Here is a 13,417-nt window from a genome sequence, read left to right as displayed (position 1 = left end):
AGAGATTAATTATTATTATTAAATTTAAAATTTAAATAATTTATTGTTAAAATTTTGACAACTAATGTGATTGATTTGATGATTAATATTGTGTAGTTGGTGGTTGGTCCATCACACTAATAATAATAATAATAATAATAATTATTATTATTATTATTATAAGGCAACGGGAATTAGGGCACTAAACAAGGAATCTTAAACCCAAAATAATAGAATCCAATTACAACTTAAGTTACTAGAAAACGACATCCATATCATTATCAATATAAAATTCAAGTTTCCATGAACCTTTCTCTATGCTTATCAATATTATTAATAAGCATAACAACCCTTCATAATCTAATTAATATTATTCAACTCAACGGTTGATTCAATTATTAGATCTATAAAATAAAAATTTAAAAAATACTTTATGCAAAGATATTACTTCCTTTTGTGGTATTTTACATGGCAAAGTATACACTATAAAAAATAAATAAATAAAAATCAATTTTATAGAAAAAAAATATTTAGTATTTTAAAAATTAAAAAAATTATAGATTTTTAAATTAATTTTTATTATTAATAAATAGTTATTTAATTAGTATTATGTGCCTAAGTCTTACATAAAGTAATATCAGATTCTCAATAGAGTATTTAAGTGTTTTAGGTTTCTCACCTTAATAAGTAGCTTTTGAGGTTAGATTTTCCAACTGCTTGTGTACTTATCAATAACCTAACAGAAACTTCTAAAATACACAAATTTGAGAAACCAAGCATTCAGTTCTTCACTTTCAGATACCAAAAGCATATATTTCATTTCATTTGATCCATCAAACTTAATGATGTTCATAATAGCAGAAATCTATCTTTGCTTCAATACCACTTTGTAAGCCTAACTCAACCTTATAAAACCAGCTCAACCCTATAAAATCAGCTCATGAGGTTGAGGTTTGCACTCACTTATATACAAAGAAAGGCTATAATCTCTAGTCGATGTGGGATCTCCAACATACCCCTCACGTCGCCGAGACTGCTAACTCATGCGTGAAACTATATATTATGGGCGGTCCGATAATGATGGCACGATAAGCTCAACACACACACTCGCTATAATAGACTCGAAATTACTCTGATACCATATTACGAAGTGGACTTTAAACCTAACTCAACCCCATAAAGTATATAATCATTTATTCCGATACATGTTCAAAATTACCTTATGACAATTGCCATACAAAATTACCTTATGTCAATTGCCATAATTGCATTGCCTCTTACTTGGTGGAAGAAAATCATTTGGTGAAAATTCCTAAAAAGTGTGAAAGAGGATTCGTAGTGTCCAATTTTAAATTTAGGCAACTCAAGAAAAAAAATAATACCCTGATTACAGATCTGACATGTTGTATTCCCTTTCTTATTGCACCATCTCTGCATACAATTCCTATTAGCAAACTCACCAACATAACTTACATTACATGGAACAGAAAATTGCTTTCAATAAAACACTTGAACTAATTCAACAAGCCATTTCATTGAGACAAGTGAAAACACTGCAAAAAAAGGGTTCTTAAAAGAAGGGTACCAGTCCATGCAACATGGCTTTATGGGAACAAGAGATAATGTCATTTACTTGTAAAACATTCATCACCACTCTTCTACTCTTAGACAAGGAATCACATATAAATTATAATATCTATCACAAATAGTTCAATTTGTTTATAAGACTACAAAATTTGAATTTTATAAGACTCATAGTTTACCAACTGTAATGCATTTCCTTTTATCCAATCATTAGTGTCTTCTCTATAATAAAAATAAATTTAAAAAAAAAACAATTAAATTAAAAGGTTGTTCTTTTATGTAGAATTTCTATGAACTGAAAAAAATCCTATATTAGTACTGAAGTTATACTTCTTATAATAATTGTTGTAAAAAAAATATATTATTGTACTGGTAGGGTTCACACGATCAAGATTTTGATTCGGCTAGTCTAGATCGACCTACATGATCAACCATGAAATTGATTAATGATGTAACATTTGCTAATCTACTTTTATCAGGCTCATTAATAACAAATGGTTCACAATAATTATATAAATAAACACAAATCCTAAATAATCAGGTATGTAATCATCTAATACTAAATACTGAGTGTCAAGTATCAAAGTTTGACTTGAACATCAAAAATGTCTTTTGCAGGTACCATTTGAGTTCGAAGTTCAAAAAGAAGACAAGTGAAAAAACGAAAATAATAAAAATTCCTAAAAAAAAAAGAAAATACCGATAATCTCGTTATATTAATTCCAATCCCATTAAAAAATAATTATAAATTATATATTGAAGCATGATTAAAATATAACTTTTACATAAGTAAACCTAAAATTCTATTTGGGTACACATCATTTCAAATTCATCCTGGCAAATACAATTTATCTCTTTTTATAACAAAATTAAAAAATATCCATTTTAATAAATTTAAAATAAAATTGTACTATTTTGGTAAAAACCTTCATTCTTCTTTACACCACCAGAGAGAGTTGGTGCAGAGTAGCAGCGTAACAAAGAGAAGAAGAAGCTTCGGTCCTCGTTTCGCTGAACTTCAATCGCTTCCAATGGCGTCAAATAGCCAATCACCACCTCTCGAGATATTAGGTATTCATCAACCAACACCAACTCCAACTTCTCTCCGATTCAATCGCTTTCTCTCTCTAACTTTTCATCTTCGCATCATTCACAGTTCGAGAACCTGAAAAATTCTCTCTCTGGACCGGACCACCCTTCTCCGACGGTCAACCCGCCGTCAAGCTCGACAAAGTTAACTGCGTCAATGCCAAGTTCAGCGAGGATGGATCCAGAATCATGGTCACCAAATCTAACTCTCTGATTACTGTGTACGATTGCAGCACTGCTAAAGAGATTAGGGCTTTTGAGATTCCCAATGTCGTTGCCGCTACCTTGTCACCCTGTGGAACTTACTTGCAAACCTTTCAGAAACCTTCGGCGCCGCAGGAGAAGAACGTCACGCTGTGGAAAATCGACACCGGTGCTCCTGTTTACCAACAGTCGCAAAAGAACATGACTAAAGGCAATTGGTGTGTGAGCAATTCATTGTTTGCGTAATCCAAAATGTTATGCCCAATTTATGCTTCTAGTAGATAAACTTATCCTAAGCACTTGTAACGGGAAACAAAGAAGAAAAATTTCAGTAAGTATTTTTCTACGTTAATGCAGAGATAAAAACAAGTTTTTGGAGAAGCTAAATGGCTGAGGTTTTACCTTTCTTAATTTCTTTTCACAAAAACGCTTATTTAAGACGTGACTTATTTCCTTTGGGTAGAGGATAACACTTGGGGAATTGTTCACGGTGTTGTCCTTTTGAATGCAAATGGTTTATTGATGAATGACTAACATTCTTGTTGTGGCCTATGTTTTAATTTAACTATATCTGTGTGATATTCAGGCCTGCGATTCAGTTTAGTTCTGATGAAGCTACCGCTTGTCGGTTGGCAACTAATGAGGTTCAATTTTTTGACACTGGAGATTTTTCTAAAGGAGTTAGCATTCGGTTAAGAGTTCCGGGGGTTGCTGCTGCCGAGCTTTCTAGTTTACCGGGTTCTCATGTAGCTGCATTTGTTCCAGAATCCAAGGTTTGTGTTCCTCAGTAATGCTTATTGTAGTGACTTAGTTTATATTTCTGTGAATGAGAATTTGGTATCATTGGTCATTTGGCATGCAGTTTGTTAGGTTTCTAATATATGATATAATTCTTTATCCCAGTCATGAAAAGGATCTGATAATGCTGTTGTGTATTTATGATGCTCAGTTACTCAAGTGGTTTGAGATAACTCAAATAACTTACTACGTAGTTAACAATTTGGTCCTTTTGTACTTTCTCATTTCAGTCTCTATTGATTTAATTTGTCGTAATTGGTTTTGGATGAATACAAGGACCAATTTGAAACAAATGAATACATTCAATAGTTCAATTTATAAAATCAGTAAGTGTAGGGAGCCAAATTGAGAAATGTAGTATCTTTCAAAGACTCAGCATTTTAGATACTGATTATGCAACCTCTCCTTCTAACAAGAGCTCTATGTTTGGGCATTGTATATTCATTGGTGATAACCTGGTGTTAGAAAAGTAGAATATTAAGCCATGGCATCGACTATTTGCAAAAAGTGTAGAAGTAGAACATTGAGCTGTGGCTGTTAAACTTAAACAGTTACTTTAAGAATGTAGATCCGGGGAGGTTATGCAAATGACACTCATTTGTGATAGTCAAGCTACATTCCATCTCCTCTAATTCAGTCTTTCACAGTGACCAAACACATTGAAATAGCTCGTCATTCCTTAGAAAGAATTTATTTGGAGATATTACTGCTAGCTTTGTTAGATGACCAATTTAAAAGTGTTTTCACGAAGTTTTTTATATGTCCACATATAACTTTCGTATGATATGTAACAAACTTGGTACAAGTTAGCTATATGCTCTAGCTTGACAAAAATTGTTAGAAAGATTGTAAATAGAGTAACTATGTATTTTATGATATTATTTAATATTTAATTACAATAATTAGGGTAATTGATAATCCCTGAATTTATTGCTTTTAATATAAATAATATTTTTCTGTGTCATCAAGACATGGATTCCAATACATCTCTCTCATCTCTCTTCCTCTAAAAATTATTTTTAATATATCAACATTCACACAAAGAAATTATTGATAATTGCATTTTCCTGGGTTTGTTAGATCTATTGGTAGCCTAAGAATGACTGAGGTCTCTATCTATGAAAATATGTGCTCCTAGAGACATTTTATTATTGGAAATCTAATCTGATTTTATTTGCTTATGGAATCTTCCATATTCCTTCTGTCCCATTGATAGTCAATATGGATGAAATAAAAAAAAGGTGTAGAGTACAGATTTCTATCCTATGTGGCAAGCATATAGAAATAATGATTATTTATCACACCCTTTTGATTTTGATGCTTATGTTATGAAGTTCTACCTTGTAGGGGATTCCTGCTAGTGTACAGATATTTGCTAGTGGAAGTGCATCTCAAAGTCAACCTGTTGCTCGACGTAGCTTTTTCCGATGTTCAACCACCCAACTTAAATGGAATCACGGCTCCACTGGGCTTCTAGTGGTGGTGCAGTCAGATGTTGACAAAACTAATCAGAGTTACTATGGAGAATCAAAATTATGCTATTTGACTACAGACGGAATGCATGAAGGACTTGTGCCTCTCCGTATGTTCTTTCTGCTTGGAAAATAACTGATAATTGGATAATCTCTATACTAAGTATAACATTCTATTTTTTAAAAACAAATTGACAGGGAAAGAGGGGCCTATTCATGATGCTCAGTGGTCATATTCTGGCTTGGAATTTGCTGTTGTGTATGGATGTATCCTTTTCTCTGTGGTATATACAATATTATGATAGGCAGCATGTACTAAAGTTCCCACTATTTGATATTTGCTGAAGAGCAGCTAGCATGGAATATTAGGGGCAAGGTTTGATACGTTATACACAAATAGTACTTATGGCAAAGTCATTAACCCATCTTGGAGACAGACCATTATTTTTGGATGATTATATATCTATGCTAGGTAATGCTTTTGAAAAATATACTAGAGCTGCTTCTTTCTATCTTTTTATTTCAAAGACCTAATCCCTCTATATATGGATTTTGATAAGCCATAATACAACAAACTGGACAATATGTTTCCTGCTTAGTTTTTTATGCCTTATGATTCGTACCATTTTTAAGAAATAAGATGGTGGGTATTTTGGGTACATGTATTAATGACTTTTTAATGGTTCTTTATGGATCCCTCGAATGTATTTTTCCTTAACCTGTTTTAGTCATGCCTGCTAAAGCAACTCTGTTCGACAAGAAGTGCAATCCTCTTCTAGAGCTTGGAATTGGTCCTTACAACACTATTCGTTGGAACCCAAAAGGGAAATGTATCCTTGGCTGGTGAATTGATATTCTCTGCATTTAGTCAAATAAATTTTAATCACTTATCAGATGGAATATTTCTTTCTTTCTGGTTTAAATTTTTAAAGAGCCCCCGAGGGTTGTGGTAACAGTTGAAATTTGAAGTGGTTCAATATTCTTATGACAAGTATCTAAATTTGGGTTCCTTGATTGTTAACTTCCAGTTTTGTGTTTGGCTGGCTTTGGTAACTTGCCTGGTGATATGGTATGTTCCGACTGTTTGAATCATTATGCTCTGTTCTGATTTTTCCTTTCCGTGGAAAAGGTCTGATGTGTGTTTAGCTTATCTAGGATGTTGAAAAACAAATTGTCTTACTACCACTTCTAGAGTATAAGAATCAATTAAGGGTGTGTTTGGGTAAACAACTTCAATAACATCTGAATTCCTGGGGACTTGTACCATATATTTGACCGTGAAACATATTGGAATAAGCTAAAATATAAGTTACAATAATAAAATTATTGAGAGGCACTATTTTGATAAATTAACTAAGCTCTTCTAGACATCCCTTAAAAGTGTTTTGTTCTCTTTCTCTCAAGTGAATCCCGTTCTTATTACTCCATTTTTTCAATGTTTATTAACATGAGGTTCTTCTTTTTAGTGCACCTCTTTTCAATTTATTTTGAAGAAATATTCACTCTGATTTTGGTAGCTTTGAAAAAAAGTGATTATTTCCAAATAGTGGTGGTTCCCACAGATGCACATTGCATTTTTGTATTTAGTTATTAAAACAATAATTGAAATGAAAAAGAAATCACAAGTATCTGCTGTACTTCCATATGATTTGGGCTCAAATTCATACAAGATTGCAAACACATGCTTTGTATATGGACTTCATTTGTTTTTCATGCTTATGTGCTAGGTATTCTGGGATTACATAGATAAAAAGCAACTTGGAACCACTAAGGCTGAATGGTCTGTGACTAGTGAATGGTCTCCAGATGGGTGCTATTTCATGACAGCTACAACAGCTCCAAGGCTTCAAGTTGACAATGGGTATGTATTGTTTGTGCCATTAGCAGGACCTTGAATTTCTCAATGCCTAAAATATGCATTATTTTGTTGTTAGTTTAAAGATGTCATCATTATTGGCCCGTTTATCCGTTTCCATTGATTTGATCATATATAGTCAATGATTAATTTGAACAACACTAATACGTTTATCGGGCAATAATTCAGATGATTTTTAGGAGGGCATTTTACTTATTGTTAAATGTTGGTTTCCACCTTTTTGGTGATCATGATCTTATTGACAAAGATCTTATTAACAAGATCTTATTGATTCTTCTATTGAAGGATCAAGATTTTTCACTACAATGGGTCATTGTACTTCAAGAAGATGTTTGACAAATTATACCAGGTCAGCAGTGTCTTTTTCTTTTGCTGATCAATTTGTTTTTCTTAGCACCTTTTCACAGATGTTACTGAATTGCATGCAAACTATTTGCAGGCTGATTGGAAACCAGAGTCACCCAGTAAGTTTGGTGATATTGCTGAATTAATTAAGTCTCTAAATTTGGTACAACTTGAAGATAAAAAACCAGCAGGTTCGTACCATGCTTATAACATTTCGTTTAGTTATTATGAGCTATATTATTTGTTATTTGAAAGACCATTACCTAATTGCAGATCTAGGACCACCAAAGTCAACCCAGACTTCAGTAAGAGCCTCTTCTGCCAATCCCCCAGCACAAAAACCTGCTGCATATCGTCCACCGCATGCTAAGGGTGCAGCTGCTATTCAGGCACAGGTACACAATCTATGATCTGTCACTGTTTCTATTTTTAATTGTCAATATAAATTTTCAGGAATACTTAAGCATCGTATAAATTTATAGTTGCGAAGTGTTCTGAGTGTTAACTCAAATTTTCCTGTATATCCATGTTTATGCATCTTGCCTTGAACTCTTGGAGTTGACTGGTCTTTACTAATGCCAAAATTATTTGTATATTTTCAGTTATTCGGAGAGACTCCTGCAGAGTAAGTACCTTTCCTGCACCCCCTCTTCCTTTGTTTTATTCTTAAGTTCATATGATTTATATTCTGTTACGAATGGCTCTTTGTTGACTAATTTAGACCACTGAGCAAGAATGCATCACGAAACAAGAAAAAGAGGGAAAAACAGAAGGAGAAAAAGGCTGCTTCTGATGCCAGCTCTTGTTAATGGAATCAATGTTCTTCCTGAAGCATTCTAAATTGCTCTGCTACTAATGCACTCGCCCACCTCGAAATTTGAGGCTTCAGGTTTTGGTTTACTAGATTTAATTGGATCACATCTCTGGCAGTGAACTTTGGAAAGTTTTGGTTTGCACAGATTTTGAGGTGATTGAAGTCGTTTTGTAGGTTTGTGCTTTCATTAGTTTCTAGTTGGGATATAAAAGGTGGAAGAAGATAAATCTCATTTTCTCTTCCCTAAAGAAGTATTTATTGTGAGAGAAGTGAAATTATACGTAGGTCACATTCTTTTGTTTCCTGTTGGGATATAGAAGGTGAAAGTTGAAGATAAATATATTTTTCTTCTGATGAAATATGCATTTGCTGCAAGAGAAATAGAATTATAAGTAGGATGCTGCAGGATTATAAATGCTTACAAAGTACTAATGGAAATAGCTAGGGAAACTTTTTAAGTTTTTAGTTTTGATTTATGTTCAGAATTTCATCTAAATAATCTGTGTAGTAGTAGGAGTTAAGGGTAAAAGTTTTAGTCTCAAGTTAAAAGTAGGTCATTGCATTCTTCACTCCCACAATTTGAAGGTGCACACCATGGTGTTGGTAAAAGACTAAAGTGTCCTTGCTTCAGATTTATAAAATGCTTTTCGGATTGTAAATTTTAAAATGGATTTTTGGATTCAAAATATATTGCATAACCCGAAATTAATTTAAATTAATTTTTTTTATAAAAGTAAGTTTATTAATAATTGATGTCATATCTGGGTACGGTTTTTTTCTGTCTTATAAAACTATTAAATCATGGGCATTTCTTCTTACACCCCGTGTTTTCTTCATGTACTTCATTAACATTAAAAATCATTACTATTACCTTCTTATAAGAAAAGTTATGCAATCTTGGATCCGGAAGTCACTTATGGATTGTAATTTTACATTTCATAAGTAGTTTTTTAAGGAAGAGACGTGTAATCCAAAATAGATTTTGGAATGATTTTTGGAAAGGCTTTCTCATTGCATAATTTATAATAGACTTTTGAAAATTATGTGATTTTTTTTTATTCGCAATATGGACTCTTGAATAAAAGTGTAGAAAGTAGGATAAGATTTTATAAATTTTGGTAGAGGATAGTCTTGATTTATATAAAATTTTTGAAAAAATATTCTGAAATAATTTTTGTCTGGTAAAAATTTCAGATCAAAAGATTCAATGAATAAGGCGTAGTAAGTCCCAAACCGAAAGTGAACAAAACCAGTTTTCCAAAAAAAAAACGTCATGATTTTTCTTCCCTATATCTCCTTTTTGTAATTTGAATATGGACGTGTCTCCTTAGCTGGGTGTAGAAAACATATGAAAGTAGTGAATTTTTTTGGAATTTTTCAACACTATATGGACCCAAAATAAAATTGCAGAAAGTAGGGCAAAATTTCACAAATTTTGGTAGAGGATAGCCTTGATTTGCAGAAATTTTCTGAAAAATTCTCCCGAAATAACTTTTTGTGAAAATTCCACGTAAGAATATAGACTGAATTTGGAACAAAACGCGATAAATTTCACCTCAAATGGATGACTATTCACCTAGGAAAAACTTCAAACAGTTTCACTCAAAATTGAACTATCCTTTCAACCATAGCGGTGATGAATAAAAAATTTATTGCAAATCTTGTGGGACGAATTTAGGGCTCAAATTTGAGGCAAAACTCAATACATACAATGAAAGATGTCTAGTAAAAATTTCAGACCAAAAGACCCAAGGAATAAGGTGTAATAAGTCTCAGACCGAGAGTGAACAAAACAAGTTTTCCGAAAAATAAACGTCCTGATTTTTTTTCCCTAAATCTCCTTTGTGTGATTTGGTTATGGACTTGCCTGCTTAGCTGGGTGCAGAAAACATATGAAAGTACTTGTGTGAATTTTTTCGAAATTTTTTGACACAATATTGACCCATAATAAAATTGCAAAAAGTAGGGCAAAATTTCACAAATTTTGGTAGAGGATAGCCTTGATTTGCACAAATTTTCCGAAAAATTCTTCCCAAATAACTTTTTGTTGAAATTCCACTAAAGAATCTCGACTGAATTTTCCACAAAACGTGACAAATTTCACGTCAAACGGATGAGTATTCACCTAGGAAAAAACTTAAATAGTTTCACACACAAACAAACCTTCCTTTCAACGCTGGCATTGATGCATAAAAAATTTATTGCAAATCTTGTGGGAGGAATTTGGGGCTCAAATCTTAGCCAAAACTCAATACACACAATGACGAATGTCTGGTAAAAATTTCAGACCAAAAGACCCAATGAATAAGGCGTAGTAAGTCCCAAACCGAAAGTGAACAAAACAGGTTTTCAAAAAAAAAAACGTTCTGATTTTTCTTCCCTATATTTCCTTTTTGTAATTTGAATATGGACGTGTCTCCTTAGATGGGTGCAGAAAACATATGGAAGTAGTTGTGTTAATTTTTTCGGAATTTTTCAACACAATATGGACCCAAAATAAAATTGCAGAAAGTAGGGCAAAATTTCACAAATTTTGGTAGAGGATAGCCTTGATTTGCAGAAATTTTCTGAAAAATTCTCCCAAAATAACTTTTTGTGGAAATTTCACATAAGAATATAGATTGAATTTGGAACAAAACGCGATAAATTTCACCTCAAACGGATGACTATTCACCTTGGAAAAAATTGAAACAGTTTCACACAAAATTGAACTATCCTTTCAACCCTAGCGGTGATGAATAAAAAATTTATTGCAAATCTTGTGGGACGAATTTGGGGCTCAAATTTGAGGCAAAACTCAATACATACAATGAAAAATGTCTTGTAAAAATTTCAGACCAAACGACCCAAGGAATAAGGCGTAATAAGTCTCAGACCGAGAGTGAAGAAAACAGGTTTTCCAAAAAAAAACGTCCTTATTTTTCTTCCCTATATCTCCTTTTTGTAATTTGAATATGGACGTGTCTCCTTAGCTGGGTTCAGAAAACATATGAAAGTACTCGTGTGAATTTTTTCAGAATTTTTCAACACAATATGGACCCAAAATAAAATTGGAGAAAGTAGGGAAAAATTTCACAAATTTTGGTAGAGGATAGCCTTGATTTGCAGAATTTTTCTGAAAAATTCTCCCGAAATAACTTTTTGTTGAAATTCCACTAAAGAATCTCGACTGAATTTTGCACAAAACATGACAAATTTCACGTCAAACGGATGAGTATTCACCTAGGAAAAAACTTAAATAGTTTCACACACAAACAAACCTTCCTTTCAACGCTGGCATTGATGCATAAAAAATTTATTCCAAATCTTGTGGGAGGAATTTGGGGCTCAAATCTTAGCCAAAACTCAATACACACAATGACGAATGTCTGGTAAAAATTTCAGACCAAAAGACCCAATGAATAAGGCGTAGTAAGTCCCAAACCGAAAGTGAACAAAACAGGTTTTCCAAAAAAAAAAACGTTCTGATTTTTCTTCCCTATATTTCCTTTTTGTAATTTGAATATGGACGTGTCTCCTTAGATGGGTGCAGAAAACATATGGAAGTAGTTGTGTTAATTTTTTCGGAATTTTTCAACACAATATGGACCCAAAATAAAATTGGAGAAAGTAGGGCAAAATTTCACAAATTTTGGTAGAGGATAGCCTTGATTTGCAGAAATTTTCTGAAAAATTCTCCCGAAATAACTTTTTGTGGAAATTCCATGTAAGAATATAGACTGAATTTGGAACAAAACGCGATAAATTTCACCTCAAACGGATGACTATTCACCTTGGAAAAAATTAAAACAGTTTCACACAAAATTGAACTATCCTTTCAACCCTTGCGGTGATTAATAAAAAATTTATTTCAAATCTTGTGGGATGAATTTGGGGCTCAAATCTGAGTCAAAACTCAATACATACAATGAAAAATGTCTTGTAAAAATTTCAGACCAAAAGACCCAAGGAATAAGGCGTAATAAATCTCAGACCGAGAGTGAACAAAACAGGTTTTCCAAAAAATAAATGTCCTGTTTTATCTTCCCTATATCTCCTTTGTGTGATTTGTTTATGGACGTGCCTGCTTAGCTGGGTGCAGACAACATATGAAAGTACTTGTGTAAATTTTTTCAAAATTGTTCGACACAATATTGACCCATAATAAAATTGCAAAAAGTAGGGCAAAATTTCACAAATTTTGGTTGAGGATAGCCTTGATTTGCACAAATTTACTGAAAAATTCTTCCGAAATAAATTTTTTTTGAATTCCACGTAAGAATCTCGACTGATTTTTGCACAAAACGTGACAAATTTCACGTCAAACAAATGAGTATTCACCGAGGAAAAAACTTAAATAGTTTCACACACAAACAAACCTTCCTTTCAACCCTGGCATTGATGCATAAAAAATTTATTGCAAATCTTGTGGGAGGAATTTGGGGCTCAAATCTTAGCCAAAACTCAATACACACAATGACGAATGTCTGGTAATATTTTCATACCAAAAGACCCAATGAATAAGGCGTAGTAAGTCCCAAACCGAAAGTGAACAAAACCGGTTTTCCAAAAAAAGACGTCCTGATTTTTCTTCCCTATATCTCATTTTTGTAATTTGAATATGGACGTGTCTCCTTAGCTGGGTGCAGAAAACATATGAAAGTATCCGTGTGAATTTTTTCGGAATTTTTCAACACAATATGGACCCAAAATAAAATTGCAGAAAGTAGTGCAAAATTTCACAAATTTTGGTAGAGGATAGCCTTGATTTGTAGAAATTTTCTGAAAAATTCTTTCGAAATAACTTTTTGTGGAAATTCGACGTAAGAATTTAAACTGAATTTGGAACAAAACGCGATAAATTTCACCTCAAACGGATGACTATTCACCTAGAAAAAAAATCATGCAGTTTCACACAAAATTGAACTATCCTTTCAACCCTATCAGTGATGAATAAAAAATTTATTGCAAATCTTGTGGGAGGAATTTGGGGCTCAAATCTGAGTCAAAACTCAATACACACAATGACAAATGTCTGGTAAAAATTTCAGACCAAAAGACCCAAGGAATAAGGCTTAGTACGTCCCAGACCGAGAGTGAACAAAATCAGTTTTCCGAAAACAAAACGTTCTGACTTTTCTTCTCTATATATCTCTTTTGTGATTTGTTTATGAACGTGCCACCTTAGATGGGTACAGAAAACATATGAAAGTACTAGTATAATATTTTTCGAAATTTTTCAACGCAATATGAACCCATAATAAAGTAGGCGAAAAT

The 13,417-nt window shown here is 32.9% G+C and overlaps 1 protein-coding gene across 1 annotated transcript; it reads left to right on the top strand.

The window, feature by feature from the left end:
• The first annotated feature begins 2,475 nt into the window (after nucleotides 1-2,475).
• On the top strand, nucleotides 2,476-8,520 carry LOC137808792 (eukaryotic translation initiation factor 2A). The gene is made up of 13 exons (XM_068610074.1): nucleotides 2,476-2,634; nucleotides 2,720-3,074; nucleotides 3,443-3,629; nucleotides 5,002-5,236; nucleotides 5,325-5,393; nucleotides 5,855-5,956; nucleotides 6,155-6,195; nucleotides 6,854-6,987; nucleotides 7,288-7,351; nucleotides 7,442-7,538; nucleotides 7,621-7,742; nucleotides 7,950-7,972; nucleotides 8,069-8,520. The coding sequence occupies exons 1-13, from the start codon at nucleotides 2,595-2,597 to the stop codon at nucleotides 8,154-8,156; spliced, it is 1,557 nt and encodes a 518-aa protein (XP_068466175.1). The 5' UTR covers nucleotides 2,476-2,594; the 3' UTR covers nucleotides 8,157-8,520.
• Nucleotides 8,521-13,417: the final 4,897 nt, after the last annotated feature.

This window comes from Phaseolus vulgaris, chromosome 3 (genome assembly GCF_000499845.2).
Source record: "Phaseolus vulgaris cultivar G19833 chromosome 3, P. vulgaris v2.0, whole genome shotgun sequence".
In the NCBI taxonomy this organism is placed as follows: domain Eukaryota; kingdom Viridiplantae; phylum Streptophyta; class Magnoliopsida; order Fabales; family Fabaceae; genus Phaseolus; species Phaseolus vulgaris.
Note: the sequence above shows the minus strand (reverse complement) of the source record. Positions and strands in the feature narration are given on the sequence as shown.